This window comes from Cardiocondyla obscurior, linkage group LG17 (assembly GCF_019399895.1).
Source record: "Cardiocondyla obscurior isolate alpha-2009 linkage group LG17, Cobs3.1, whole genome shotgun sequence".
In the NCBI taxonomy this organism is placed as follows: domain Eukaryota; kingdom Metazoa; phylum Arthropoda; class Insecta; order Hymenoptera; family Formicidae; genus Cardiocondyla; species Cardiocondyla obscurior.
Window position 1 is genome coordinate 4523417 of NC_091880.1, and position 13202 is coordinate 4536618.

At 42.3% G+C, this 13202-nt stretch overlaps 2 protein-coding genes across 6 annotated transcripts; both read right to left on the reverse strand.

Annotated features, from left to right (window-relative positions):
• Positions 1 to 154: 154 nt before the first annotated feature.
• Positions 155 to 3611, reverse strand: Nup54 (nuclear pore complex protein Nup54). 2 transcript variants are annotated; one of them, XM_070668230.1, is made up of 5 exons: positions 3430 to 3611; positions 1793 to 2299; positions 779 to 1689; positions 478 to 705; positions 155 to 396 (listed from the first exon to the last, which is right to left on the reverse strand). In XM_070668230.1, the coding sequence occupies exons 1-5, from the start codon at positions 3527 to 3529 to the stop codon at positions 274 to 276; spliced, it is 1869 nt and encodes a 622-aa protein (XP_070524331.1). In that variant the 5' UTR covers positions 3530 to 3611; the 3' UTR covers positions 155 to 273. The 2 variants fall into 2 exon arrangements, with proteins under 2 accessions (XP_070524331.1, XP_070524330.1); XM_070668229.1 differs by having other exon boundaries at positions 1793 to 2305.
• A 448-nt stretch (positions 3612 to 4059) lies between these two features.
• Gaba-b-r1 (gamma-aminobutyric acid type B receptor subunit 1) lies at positions 4060 to 13195 on the reverse strand. Of its 4 annotated transcripts, none has more exons than XM_070668220.1 (13): positions 12538 to 13195; positions 12266 to 12372; positions 10684 to 10782; positions 10472 to 10606; positions 10169 to 10339; positions 9437 to 9935; positions 9218 to 9345; positions 8846 to 9138; positions 8471 to 8714; positions 7933 to 8176; positions 7422 to 7816; positions 7155 to 7308; positions 4060 to 4923 (listed from the first exon to the last, which is right to left on the reverse strand). In XM_070668220.1, the coding sequence occupies exons 1-13, from the start codon at positions 12605 to 12607 to the stop codon at positions 4880 to 4882; spliced, it is 2583 nt and encodes an 860-aa protein (XP_070524321.1). In that variant the 5' UTR covers positions 12608 to 13195; the 3' UTR covers positions 4060 to 4879. The 4 variants fall into 4 exon arrangements, with proteins under 4 accessions (XP_070524321.1, XP_070524324.1, XP_070524320.1 ...); XM_070668223.1 differs by having other exon boundaries at positions 4060 to 7091; XM_070668219.1 differs by having other exon boundaries at positions 4060 to 7308; positions 12538 to 13194.
• Between the last annotated feature and the right edge of the window lie 7 nt (positions 13196 to 13202).

The following is a 13202-nucleotide window of genomic DNA, read 5'->3' on the forward strand; positions in this document are numbered from 1 at the left end:
CGCCACAATAAGCAAAAATTATTAAACTGCAATGTAAGCAAAATATAATTGTGTTCAGTTTAAATATTCATTGGCAATTAAAATAAATTACAAGAATTGAATTATATAAAAAAAAAATTGTAGAATTTGTAATAAAATAAATATATGGCACAGCTTTGTGAAAAATATAAGTAATTTATACAACCATGATTTATTTTGTGTAAACATTAATAAACGCGTAATGCTTTAATTAAGTAGAAGGAGTAAAAAAATTTTTATTATATATTACAATCTTCAAGATATACTTTGGCTCAGTAAAAGTTCTGACATCCCATCCTTAATGACTTTTAAACTTTCTAAATCGGCATTTATTGTCGAAATAAGCTGCGCCATTCCTTGCTGCTCCATACTTAAATACTAAAATAATTTAAAAAAAAAAATTATATCTACCATTTGATAATAATCTTAAGCTAAATTAAATAAAGAATATTTTATTACCGTTTTAATGTCATCCTGTGCTATAGGGTCCATTGTATATCTTTCTTGATTTTGAATATCAATATGTCGCCTCATTCTGAGCTGTGAGAGCATTTCACTAATTCTACCTTTGTATTGTGTTGGAGCACTGATTTGTGAATGCATCGCTTCAAATCTTCGTGTCAAAACCTCTTCTTCCGGTTGTAAAGATAATCCAACTTTTCGCGTGATCTCCTGCCGTACTAACACCTTTAAATAAAATTTCCATTATTAACAAGCTGAAATATTACGAGTAAAATTTATGAATAATTTAATACAGTACCTGTAAAACTCTATGTTGAAGTTCTAACAATGTACGCCTATGTTCTTTAAGCCGAGCCTGCGTAGCCGTATGTTGTCTTTGCAGACCTTGAATTTTTTCAGCCGCCATATCCAAAAATGCTCTATGTCTAGCAGTTTCCTCTTCCTGACACTTCAGCCTGTGCTTAACTTGCTGAAAGCCAACCATAGGAACTGGAATGTACAGTTCTGGATTGGGATTGTCTAATTGCGCTTGTTTCCATAATCTGGCATCAATTGCGCAAGGCGGATTGTCTAAATATTCTTTTAGCTGCGACGGATCAAGTTTTACAAGAGGAAAAACATCTTCAACTCCATTCTGTACTAATTGTTGTTTTTGCATAACCTGCGACAGGTACGCAACTAATTCATTAGCGGGAATTTTTCTATAAGAACCGGTAATTCCTTTCTCCGACACATATATTGTTACTTGACTTTTATTTTCCCCTGTTGCTTTGACGTTATCCACCGTTATCGTCAAATTAGGCTTATTCCCCAACAAACCGTTAAGAAATGTTATTAATTGTTGCTTTCCATCTTGTATATCTTTTTCTTTCTTATTAAAACACAATACTACTAAACCATCATTGTTATCGGCATCAGGTATGCGACTGTATCCAATAGCTTTAAATCTGCATAACGAATTTTCTTGAGTAAGATCTATCGGTGGAGCATTTGTGGAATAATAAGCCTTTCCTGTACCCCACAACGCTTGAATAAGATTCCACCTGGCAATGGTATTATCTCGCTCGTCGTTATATAATTGGCAATTAAACACAGCATTATATAAAGCTTCTGATGCAGTATTTGTAGGCTGCTGCTGTTGTTGTTGCTGCTGCTGCTGCTGCTGCTGAGGCAGTGCCAGACCAGTACCAAATCCAGTAAAGCTTGTCCCTGTGAATAAATATGTAGTAAAAATAAATTAATAAAAAGTAAAAAAATAAATATTGCAACGTATAAATTTTAATCTACATATATATAAGAAATTTTGCGTTACCTGTTCCAAATCCACCGAATCCAGCACTTGTAGTAGCCGGCTTACCTCCAAATGTACCAAAACCGGTTGACGTACCGAAACCTGTGGAAGGAATGCCGGCAGTGCCAAATCCGCCAAATAAACCGGGAGCAGACGTAGTGGTAGTCGTGCCAAATCCACCAAAACCCCCAAAATTCAAAGCTGACGTTGTTGTAGCTGTTCCAAAAGTACCGAAACCAGTTGTGGAAGCAGGGGTGCTTCCAAATGTCGAATTTGTACCAAATCCAGTGGGTGCGGAAGAGGCCGGGGTACCGAAAGCTGGTGCCGAGCCAAAAGCACTGGTTGACGCGGTGCCGAACGTAGGCGTGGATCCAAAACCTGTGCTTGGTATGCTGCCAAAACCAGTGGCTGCTGGAGAACCAAATCCAGTGCCAGCACCAAATCCAGTGGTCTGTGTCGATGGTGTACCAAACAGACTTGGTGTTGAAGTGGTTGGTGTACTAAATCCAAATGAAGGCGTTCCGAATCCTGCAACTTAAAAAATTTATGAGTTAATAATTTCATGTGATACTTTTTTGTTTTATATGAAGTTAGGTAAATCATGTCATTAAAAGATATTTGCTACTATGACATTCATTGCTTATTTTACAAAAGCAATTTTAAATGTAAAGCTTATAATTTTTAATTGTATTTTAAATATATACTTTGGAAGATACTGCATAAATATATTTGGCTGTTTATAGATTATATTTACTAAAATTGTTATATTAAAAAATTTGTTATTTTGCCACATTAATTCTTAATAACATACACTCATATAATATAAAATAAAAAATATGATATTCACAAGACAGCAGAAGTTACAGGTATTATTTAGCCATCAGAAACTAAAGTACTCCAGATACTAAATAAACTTTTTAACTTATATTTTTCATGTTTGTACTTCAATTAGAATAAAAATTTATTTTCTCTAATATATTTTAGCTGTGTAACAATCTAACTCGATTAATTTTGTTCAGGATGCAACGGCGGAAATTATGATAACGACACTCGGAAAAATTCCAAACGAAATGTATTATTTGGAAGATACGACTGTTGCCAGAAAAGTCACGACGTATAGCTCCGAGTCGAGTATGACACTTTGCACCCAGGCATCTATCGGAATCCTAAAATCCTACGAATACACGGATCGCACGACGTTGCTGGTGATTTTGCTGACTACTCTGCTAGTCGTACTACTAATGTGCTGCGTCGCGGGGTGCCTTATCGCCAGATCCAGACGTAGACGGGCTCTCGTAGCGAAAAACGACGTCGAGTGCAGTCCGGACTGCGGGGGTGTGAGCCAACCCTTGCTTAACAAGGCTTCCGACACGACCAGCAGGGCCAGCTCGACGAGAAACTGAGCTCGTTCTATGCTCTACTTCGTTCGAAGCCGAGGTCTCGAAGAGAAACCTCTCGGAGCACCGTTTTTAACCTTAAAATCGTCGTACGAGGACCGCCACGAGATAACATAGGGCACGAAATGCGCAAATATTGGCGACTTATCTCGACATCCCATGGAGCGTCAGATCCTTCTGGGCGATGAAAGAAAGATATAAAGAAAAGACGAGGAAATGCGAGGCCTGTGGAGAAACTTGCGAGCATGTGGCGTGACTTACCAGGTTTAACCGGTGTCGCCGTGGACGCCGGCGTGGTGCCGAAAGCGAACGTGGGCGCGGGCGTTGAAGTGGACGCCCCGAAACCGCTGCCGAACGACATGTCGACTCCTCCCTGTGCCAAGAATCCGTTCGAACGCTACCTGGAGCACCTGGGCCAACCTGGGCCCGCGTCGCGTGCGATCACGAGCGCGCGGCGGCAGGGGCCGCAGGGGTCAGCCACAACATGGCTGATGTTCGCACGTGCACAGCAGGTTAGTTCGCGTCCGCACCCCTCGCACTCATATCCTTTCATCTCTCTCACACCGACACTCGCCAGCTGCGCGCGATCTCTTTTTAAATGAAGAAGGAGCAGCACTCGCGGCTGAGGACAGCGGTGCACTCGAGAGCGGGAATTTAACAATGCGCAAAAAATCTGCGCGGACGCAACGCACGAGATCTTCCGTCTCTTCGAACACGATTAGAACATAATCCCTCGCAGAATTCACTTGATTTAACATTGATCCTTTGATCGAGTTTACTTCAGGATACTTAAAAATGTACGTGTTACATCGAGTAATTTTTATAATTCACGTCGTCGCGTTTATTCGTCGCAAGGGTACTAGGTCGCATTGACGTATGGGCGTCGGTGACTCCGTGTTAAAATTCTCTTTATTAAAATCTCAACTCTAGAAACAACGCAGAGATATGAACACCCGCGGTCGCGCCTGGCGCGGGGCCGTGCGGGCCTTGGATCGAATAAACAATCCCCAGGGTTTTAATAATTAGGTAGAGCCTTTACTTTTTTTTTTTTCTCTCCAACGGATCTTATAATTCGGAAACTTAAAAATAAATATCTCCATAATCTAACGTACATATATGTGATACTTTCGTTCAACAGTTCGATAGGACTATCGTATAATTGTTATATAATGCTAGACTTACAAGCGCCGTTTCGCGCGGCAGTCGGTCGAAACGAGGTACAGTAAAAAATACTGCGTGGGTGAGCGCGCGTGTGGTTTTAGGTACCGTAAATGAGAAAGAGAGTTACATTCCGCTTTTAAATATTGCCTAGACGCGGGATTTCGCGACAGATTCCACAGCGTCCCTTCGGGTTTGCGCGCGTGAAAGAACGCGCGCGACAGACGGCCGTAATATCCGTACATATGTCTCAATACTGCTTTCCCTTTCTCCCCTATTCCGTTCTTCCTCCGCTTCCTAAGGCGCAGTCGAATCGTATCGAAACATATAAAACAATTCCACACGCTATAGACTAACTTATGCCTTAATTACGCGCGACGACAGGTTTTCCCAGCCGCCCGAGACGTTAGAGAGAAATTGTTCTCACGTTTCTTTGGCGTGTTCCAAGACGCATTTTGTTACAATTCGCGTATTGACCGTGCACGTAGATTTAACACTAGTTTTAGAAGAGAGTTTTGTCGCAAGCGTAGCGCTCGTGTGTATTGCTTTGGCATCATAGTCGGTGCAGTTCGTACATTTCGACGATGTGCTGCGTGCCTAAAAAAACAGAAGGTCAAAAAACACCATAAGTCTCGCGAATGGGCAATTTGCCGGCGCCGAATCCGTTCGTAAATGATTTGGAAGTCGGAAACGCGCGCTAATTCCTCCTACTCATAAGTTGCGAAAGCTAATCCATCGTGCGTCTGTCGCTAAGTTAAAAAAAAAAAAAGACTCATCAAAAATTAATAATCACGCTTCCCGTTAAACGCTAATGAGACACTTCACCTCATCAAGACTCCCAAATTATAAACGAACGGCACGGAATTCATAAGCATTTAAATCTCGTTAGCGCACTTCGCGTTTGTGACAATTGCGTTTTTTCTTTAAAAAAATATATATATATTTTTCTTTTAATTTAATTTCCGGATTGGATTAAATTGTAATTTAGCTTCTTGTCTTCTTAAATTTGGGAGTACGCTTCATGAGGTTTACAACAACAGTTTTAACACTGTACACAATTAACACGACACTTTTCTAACGAGATTTAACTGCAACAACTCAAGAGTCATCATACAGATTATTTTAGGCCTAACATAAATACTATCAATTTTTTTATCGTGTGTAAGCACATGCTTTGTAACAATTAAATGATAAGCATGTTACAAACGTCATCCTGAGCCAGTCAAATCCATTTTGCGATTATAGCCGCGATATTTGTACCGGGTGAATAATTCCATTTTCATTTCAAATATAGAACGTCTATAATATTTATATTATTATATATTGTACGTTTTAAAATATATATATTATATTTTTTCTTATTATCTTCTGTTTAAAAAGATTAATATTCCGCGAAAAAATTACGTATCCGGTACAAGAATGTAAGCGTCAGCTTCCTCATTTTTGTTATAAAACAACGATCAAACAGTAAAAAATTTACCGTTCAACGCAAACGCGTAACACCATATTTTGTTTATTTTTTTTCTTTCGAGATTCGTTACGTTTGTAAAAAAAATATCGTGGTGCCAATGTCTGACTGAAAAACGATGGCAACGTTAACGGCTTGAAAGACTTCGTTATGTTTTTTCTTGAGTATTCCTCGACGGTTCCTCCGGTAAAAGGGTTAAAAGTCAAGATGTAAAACACTCAAAAGCTCCATCCCTGAAAAACGTTATTCCACGGGGGGTTAACTTGGTCCATAGGATAAGATTGTATTACGCTAAGGAAATCCGGTTGAGTACTTTCTCACAGGTGCTGAAAAATACACCCGTTAATTTCACAAACATCCAATCCCGAGCATCTACACGACGGCTAATACCAATCAGGCTACATATAAAAATACACATGTTTCACCAATAAATAATTAATCGATAACGATGGATAATTATAGAAAGAGCATTGTCGCCAGAATGACAGGACCAACTTTCACAAAACGTAGGCCACGAAACATAGATTTTCTTAGATTGTTTCCCGTTAATCTGATTTCGCAGGAAGAGAGTCACTAGCTCGTTAAGACAAAAATTTACTACTTTACGTATTATTAATTACTATTTGCATATTTAAACATTTGACGATGTACATCAAAGCTACAAAAGCTTTACTCTTCCTTACTAAAGCGATAAACTATGTAAATTATATTAACAGTTACAAAAAATTTTTCCTAAACGATTCGATGAAGAGCTAACATCCACGTTAACATGACATTAATATTCTATTCGTTAATTTTATCATTGTATCAGTAGATTAATTTTTTTTTTACGCTCACTAACTTTGCAATCAATAAAAGTGACGCAATGTAATTTGTCGTGTGCGAATTGCGTGAAAGAATTGCATGTGCTATTTTTTTTTCTTTTTTTTTTAATAACTTAAAATCACGAATGAGTTTCTGGCGTTTCATTGTACTTTGAAATTGTGCAGTTATTTGATATTTCGTCAGTGTTATCATCACGTGGCAGTGTAACTACCGTGGATAATCGTGTACTCCGGTCACTTCAACGAGACATTGCATCCGAGAGTGCGTCGTGAAGAAACACGCAAGTACGTACCCATCGATACTTACGACAAATAATACCGGAAATACGTTTCGATTTAAAAGCGAAGCGTAACGATAATCACCGAGATCGATTGAAAAGAACTTTAGGTCCCAAATGTATCGCGCGAATGCATGAGGACGTCCGTGGCGGCCTGACTTTACTCGTGTGTGTGGAGAGATTATAAGTACGTCTCTGAAAACTCAACATCAGAAGCGGAAGCGCGGGAGGATTTTGTACAAATGGAAATACCCCCACCGATAGCGCTGTCCGATGTCCCTTCGCCAGTCGGATAGTCAGCAACGATGAAGGACTGCTTGGGCTGGCCTTGCCTGCAACGACTCGTGCCGGTTCCCTTCAGCGCGTCGCGTTCAGCCAGTTTCTGCTTGATGGCTTGAATCTTTTCCTCTTTCTAAAATATTATGTGCAAGAATAAAGGGCACAATAAATATAATAAATGATAAAATTATATTAAAACAAGTTTGTGCAAATACAACATTTTTATTTATTTAAAAAACGATTTACCGCAGCAATAAGCTTTTGAAGCTCGTCGTTTTCGGTGAGTAGTTTTTGATACTTTTCTTCCTCTTCCTTAGATACCGCGCCGTCCGGATTGTACCTCGACTCAGATTTGTCTCTGGGATGCCTGATCACTTCAATGACTTTCGGCACAAAGATGAGAGCCATACTGAGAAAGCAACAGAAAATAGTGGCCAGCGCCGAAAAGGCATAGCTCGCGTCCTGCTGACTAGAGATGACCATCACCACAGGTACCGTTATGAGACACAGAACTACGATATTATATATCGACATTCCTACGTATCTGGAATCATTGATCAGTTTGATTTTGATGCTTCTCGTCTCGTAAGATAGAAAGAGCCCGAAAGCGAGAACAACGCCTTTATAGCCATAAATCAAGCCTGAAAGAAAATATTCACAATTTTGCGATTTTATATCGATAAAATTATATTATTAATTAGCACACGTCGGTATTTATTTTTCAGTATGTATGTCTTTTTAAATAAAAAGTACGTACCGAGCCATAATCTGTTACGTTCGCTTTCACAATGTTCTAATTCAGGCCTGATCATTGCATCCTCGTCTCCGTAGGGCGGTAGTTCTAGAGCGAAGGTCTCGATTCTCCGACGCAGCGGATCGATCACCTGCCAAGTGACGAGGAGGATGATATCCACCGACAGCAATCCGCCCAGCATAACGTACAGCTTCCATGGCTCAATCTTCTTCTGTATAGACGAAACTTTTTGTTTAGCCGTCAATGACTAAAAGGAATCGAGAATAGGTTAAAGATGCAGGACATACGAGCAGGAACAGCAAACCATGCAGGATGGTTCCATCTTCATGAAAAACTAAAAATCAGTCTCGTTACTAATTAAAAACTCAAGAGGAAAAGCGGTACGACTGTCTTCGCAGAAGAGTCGTCTGGCCAGGGAGGGATAGTAAATCTACGCAGAACTATCTCGTGCATGGCGATACAGCTCTCGAATATTATAAAGATCATTCGTACCGCTTTACCAGCGGAGACTCGATTATCAGTTACTTATTTCACGACTTACTTTTCCTTGGTCGGCTTTCGCCTTCGTAGAGAGTCGGTGGACCCTCCAAACCTTACTGAACATGGCACCGAACGCCAGGGTGAAACCGATCGACATCGTCCACGCTCTTGCTTGGCAAACTATCAAAAACTGCCACGGCGTCACGAACCTACCGTCAAGTCCTATGCATAATACGGCCAAGAAGCAGCTTATTATTCCCACGAGCATTATCGTGTTGGCGGTGGGATGAGACGAATATATAACTCTGAAATGTAGACATCGGTTGTGTGTAGCTATCGATTGTAAATTGCAGTCTGGTATATGTTAGATAAGATATTAACGGATGCACCACGATGTAGTATATTTGTATATATAGTATAGCAGAGTAGTATATACCTTCGGTGCCTATTATAGACATTAAATACGATCAATCCGATGGCTATCACGATACCGAGCGCCGACAAGGTCGCCATACTTATAAATAAGGGCAGTGACACCGTTCTTAAAACGTTCCTTATTATCGTTCTGTCCTGCGGCACCTTGCCACCGATCCATCGTTCCAAGTTCCTCCAGGTTAGATTGTCGCTCTGCGTATCGTAATATCCTAACTTAACGTATTTTCCGTCGATCACTTGCTCAATCTGTGTCAGAGCGATTCTATCACCTTGCGAACTAAACGCGACGTATCCCTACGGAAAAAAAATTTCAACGTTAGAAACTGAAACAAGCGAGCGAGCGAGTAATTTTATATTTTACGGTTCTACATACGGAAACTCCGAGAAACTGGGTCGAGTTTACCGACGCATATATCTCGTCGGCGATCTCTTTGTTTTCGTAAGTGAAGTTCTTCAAACTGTTCCCTAACTTGCTTAGCCTTTCCATGGTTCTGTTGAACGCTGGTGTTAGAAACAAAGAAAAAAAAAATCGATATAGACGGTTATTGGTCAACTTAACACATATTGCGTCGTGGGTGCTCAAGAAACTCACCCAGAGCGACGGACCAGACGGCGTCGTAGGCAAGGGGCGCCTCTTGGTATCCCTCCGGATATCGATTATTATCTATGTCGTAACCGTCGTCCTTCAGCAACTTATTCAATCTCTTTCGGAAGTCCTCGGCGGTCATGCCGCTGATTGTCGTGTCATTATTCTGATTCCACATGAGCGCCTCAGTAGTCAGGTGTCCCTCCGCAGCCATTCGCATTTGCTCTTTAGTGCAGGGAATGTTCTCTTTTTCTAAATTGATCTCAAACCAGTCGTCCTCGTACCAGCCTATGAAGAACCACACGTAGGACTGGCCGTACAGCTTCTGGTGATATAATTCGCAGAGCACTCTTCTTGCGGCAACGACGTAGAACAGGCCGACGATTATTCGCGCGTCTTGACGACGTAAATTCTTCACCGCGTCCGAGGGATCCGATAGGAAGCTCTGACGAGTAACTATCTCTATCCCAGCTTCCTTACATCTCCCTTCTAGGTCTTCAACGGTCTATGATAATTTAACAAGTCAAATTTAACATCATATTATTTAAACTATAAAAACGAATATTAATTTTTAATCTGACCAACTTGCTCTTACAGATAAAAAAAATGTACGTTAAAATTTTTTTTTTTAGATTTGCTTGGCACATGGACGTGGAGATGTCTTATAAAGTGAGATACTTTTATTTTCCACTTTCGCTCCGTGAATGGCAGGCGAGATAATGCTTCTGACGTTCTTACCGATATGAACACTTCTTCGGCCTGCTGCAGTATCGCTACTCGAGACCAGCCGAACTTTTGCAGCAGTTTGATTCTCGTGGGATTGTGCACGGTAGCAGAAGGATGCGTTCTGAACAAGGTCGGGAATCGGTTTCGATCGGAGAGCGCTGGCGATGATGCACCGTAGCATAGCTGAATAAATTTTGCACATGTTCTTATACTTCTTATTATACGAGAATATACGGTCGTAAGAAATTGATTGAGAAATAAAGAGAGAGAAAAAAAAAAAAAAAGAGAGAAAAAAGAAAATGAACGGTCACTCACCACCACAAGGTTCCACATCTTCGCCGCCTCGGCGACCGTGGTGCACACTGTGCTGCACCCGGCCAGCAGCATTAATTTATAGGGTGGAAAGTAAAGCAAGTTGTACATCACGGATGCGCCGAGGCCGGGCTCGCACTGAAACGAAATAAATTACGGAGGTAATTTCACCGTTCCTTGTCGTAATGCTGTTAAAAGCATCTTCGTGAGCTTACCTCGCTGTCGTTGGAATGGAGGTGCAGTCTATATCCACGTAACAAGTTCTTTTCGCGATTAACGTCCTCTAAGGCCAGGCGCGCGGCCGGCATGCAAGCCTGTTGAATAAATGATAATGCAATTCGGCTTGATTAATCTCCTAATTTAATGAAAGCCGGCTCTGCACGCGGAGCCGAAAGCGGTTCGTGCGAGGGGGTCGCTCGATGAGAACTTTAACGTGTCTCCTCGCGATCGTGACACAAACGGCGAAAGGTATTGAATTTCGCGCACAAAAGGGCAAAGGAATTTTACGAGAACACTTGGGGAAAGTTATGACGTCTGCGAAAAAATCGGAAGTATTAATTAAACAGTTTCCCATTGTTTGTAAAGTTAACGTAGGAGCGTTTATCAAGTCATTATGTATGCAAATTACCTCACGTAGTTGCGCCAACTTTACAGCGCGCAGGTAAAATAAATTGTCATATTTAATTCTGACGTGGAACGAGCGCTACATTTGCCAAAAATAATTACCAGAGTGGTAAATTACATCGTTTTGTGAACTTTAAATAAGATGCGGAATTAATAGCCATGTTATGTAATAGCATTGTTCGTAAAGTGGCATGCAACGCCTTCGCCGAGCAAAAAGTGAATCTCAGAACTTTCTCCACAAGTTGTCGATGCTGATTACAATAATTATATAAAAAAAAAAAAAAACGAGAATGTTAGGTCTTCGATTTCCGTCTCTTTTCAGCGTTATTGTCGCCGTGGATTCAAAGGTTTTTAACGCTTAGTGAAATACGCGCTTTGCTAAATTGGCTGAGAATTGGACTGGAATCCTCGGGGATTTCCTGGGATTTAAGAACGCTCCGGACGACTTCGAGCGAGGGACACGAAGACAAATGTTCCTCCATGGCAAACTTGCACGTCTTTACGACGGAACTTCTGGAATCCGATCTCTAAAGTTTCGAAACGGCTCGTGAAGTTTGCCTTGGAAATTCTACTCGCGCCATTGATACCGCAAGGTCGCTCATCGAGCAAGTCGAGAGCTGGGGACAAAAGAGGCGAGACAGGCGGAAACGGGAGGCTGCAGGCAGCTTCGCGATACCGTGTAACAATTCTGCCCTCGTAAACAAAGCCTCGTATGAAAAATGAGCGGAGAGATATACATTTTTCCGAATTCACGAGGGCGTTATTGCGAGAAAACAAATTCACTCTCCGTCAGCGTCTGCGTTATTTCTGCGCCGAGATAAGCTCGTAACTCCGTTAATTTTCTTGATGTAAACCCTCCTCGCGGAATGATCGATCAGGTTTTCCTCGGAGGCTTTGTTAAGGACCTCGTAAGTGGGAAGTTCGTAAAAAAGAACATTTAAACTGATCCTCGACCCTGATGCTTCTTTAACAGCTCAACAACTTTTATCTCCTAGCGGGGAAAAAAAAGAAAAAAAAATGAAAATAAAATAAGTCATATTTTCTCGGCTTATGTAATGAGAAAGAAAAGATATTAAATCAATATGAGTTTAACATTTCGCGTTCTATTTTTTTAAGTACCTTTTTTTTTTTATTTTCCAAATAAAGAACTAAGTCCAGAAGGAGTTCTCTTACCTGGCCGCCTTGCCAACCGCCCTCTCCGGCGACGGGGAAGATACCGCCGATGTGCAGGACGTTGTCCTCGTCGTCTTCGGGTGGTAACGAGGCCTCGGTCCAGAGCGCTGCCATTAAAATCACAATTAAGCCCAGCAACATCGCGCATCGCCGAGGAAGGCCGCTTGCCATTCCGCCAGCGGCGTCTTGCTCTCGCTAAAAATCGCACTTTCCTCCCTCGCCCTCTCGCACGCTCTTTCTCTCCCTCTCTCTAGCTCTCCCCTACGACATACCGGGTGTAGTGGGACACGTAGTGGCAAAATCGGTGGTTTGCAATGTCGTCGAGAAAGCGCTCACTGCCATCGTCCTCGCCCGATCGACCTCGTCGTCCAACTAATCGAACACTATCTTTCGCTATCTCTTTCTTTCTCTGTCCACCTTTCCTCGCGCTCGCCCTCTCGCTCTTCCGTTCCTTATAACTTTTCTCCCTCCCTTGGCCCCACGTCGCCGCTGCGTGCGCGTTCGATCGCCCGTGAATCTCCTTCGCGCGAACGTCACTCTTAATTCTCCTCGTCCCGACCCCGTTCCGCCTTATTGTCCGTCGCGATCGACCGAAATCAATTCCAACGCACTCTTTCTCCTTCCCCTCCCGCCGGGTCTTCGGGCTCCTCTTCGCCGCGAACGCGGGGTCCCTCGCGGTCTCCTAGCACTTCCGTCGGGACGCCGAGCTGGCTGTCGAGTGTCGACACCTCCTACGGTCCTTCGGTTACTGGTCGCGGGTTTCGCGTGCGAGCGGCGAACGAGGGTGGCCCACCCCCTCTCTCCCGGATAGGATATATCAGGACCGAGGCCGATTCTATCCCCGGACAGGGGCGCGCGAGGCACGACGATTCGCGGTCAACCTCGCGGATGGAGAAACGGAGGGGACGGCACACTTCCGGTTTCGCGCAAGGGCACG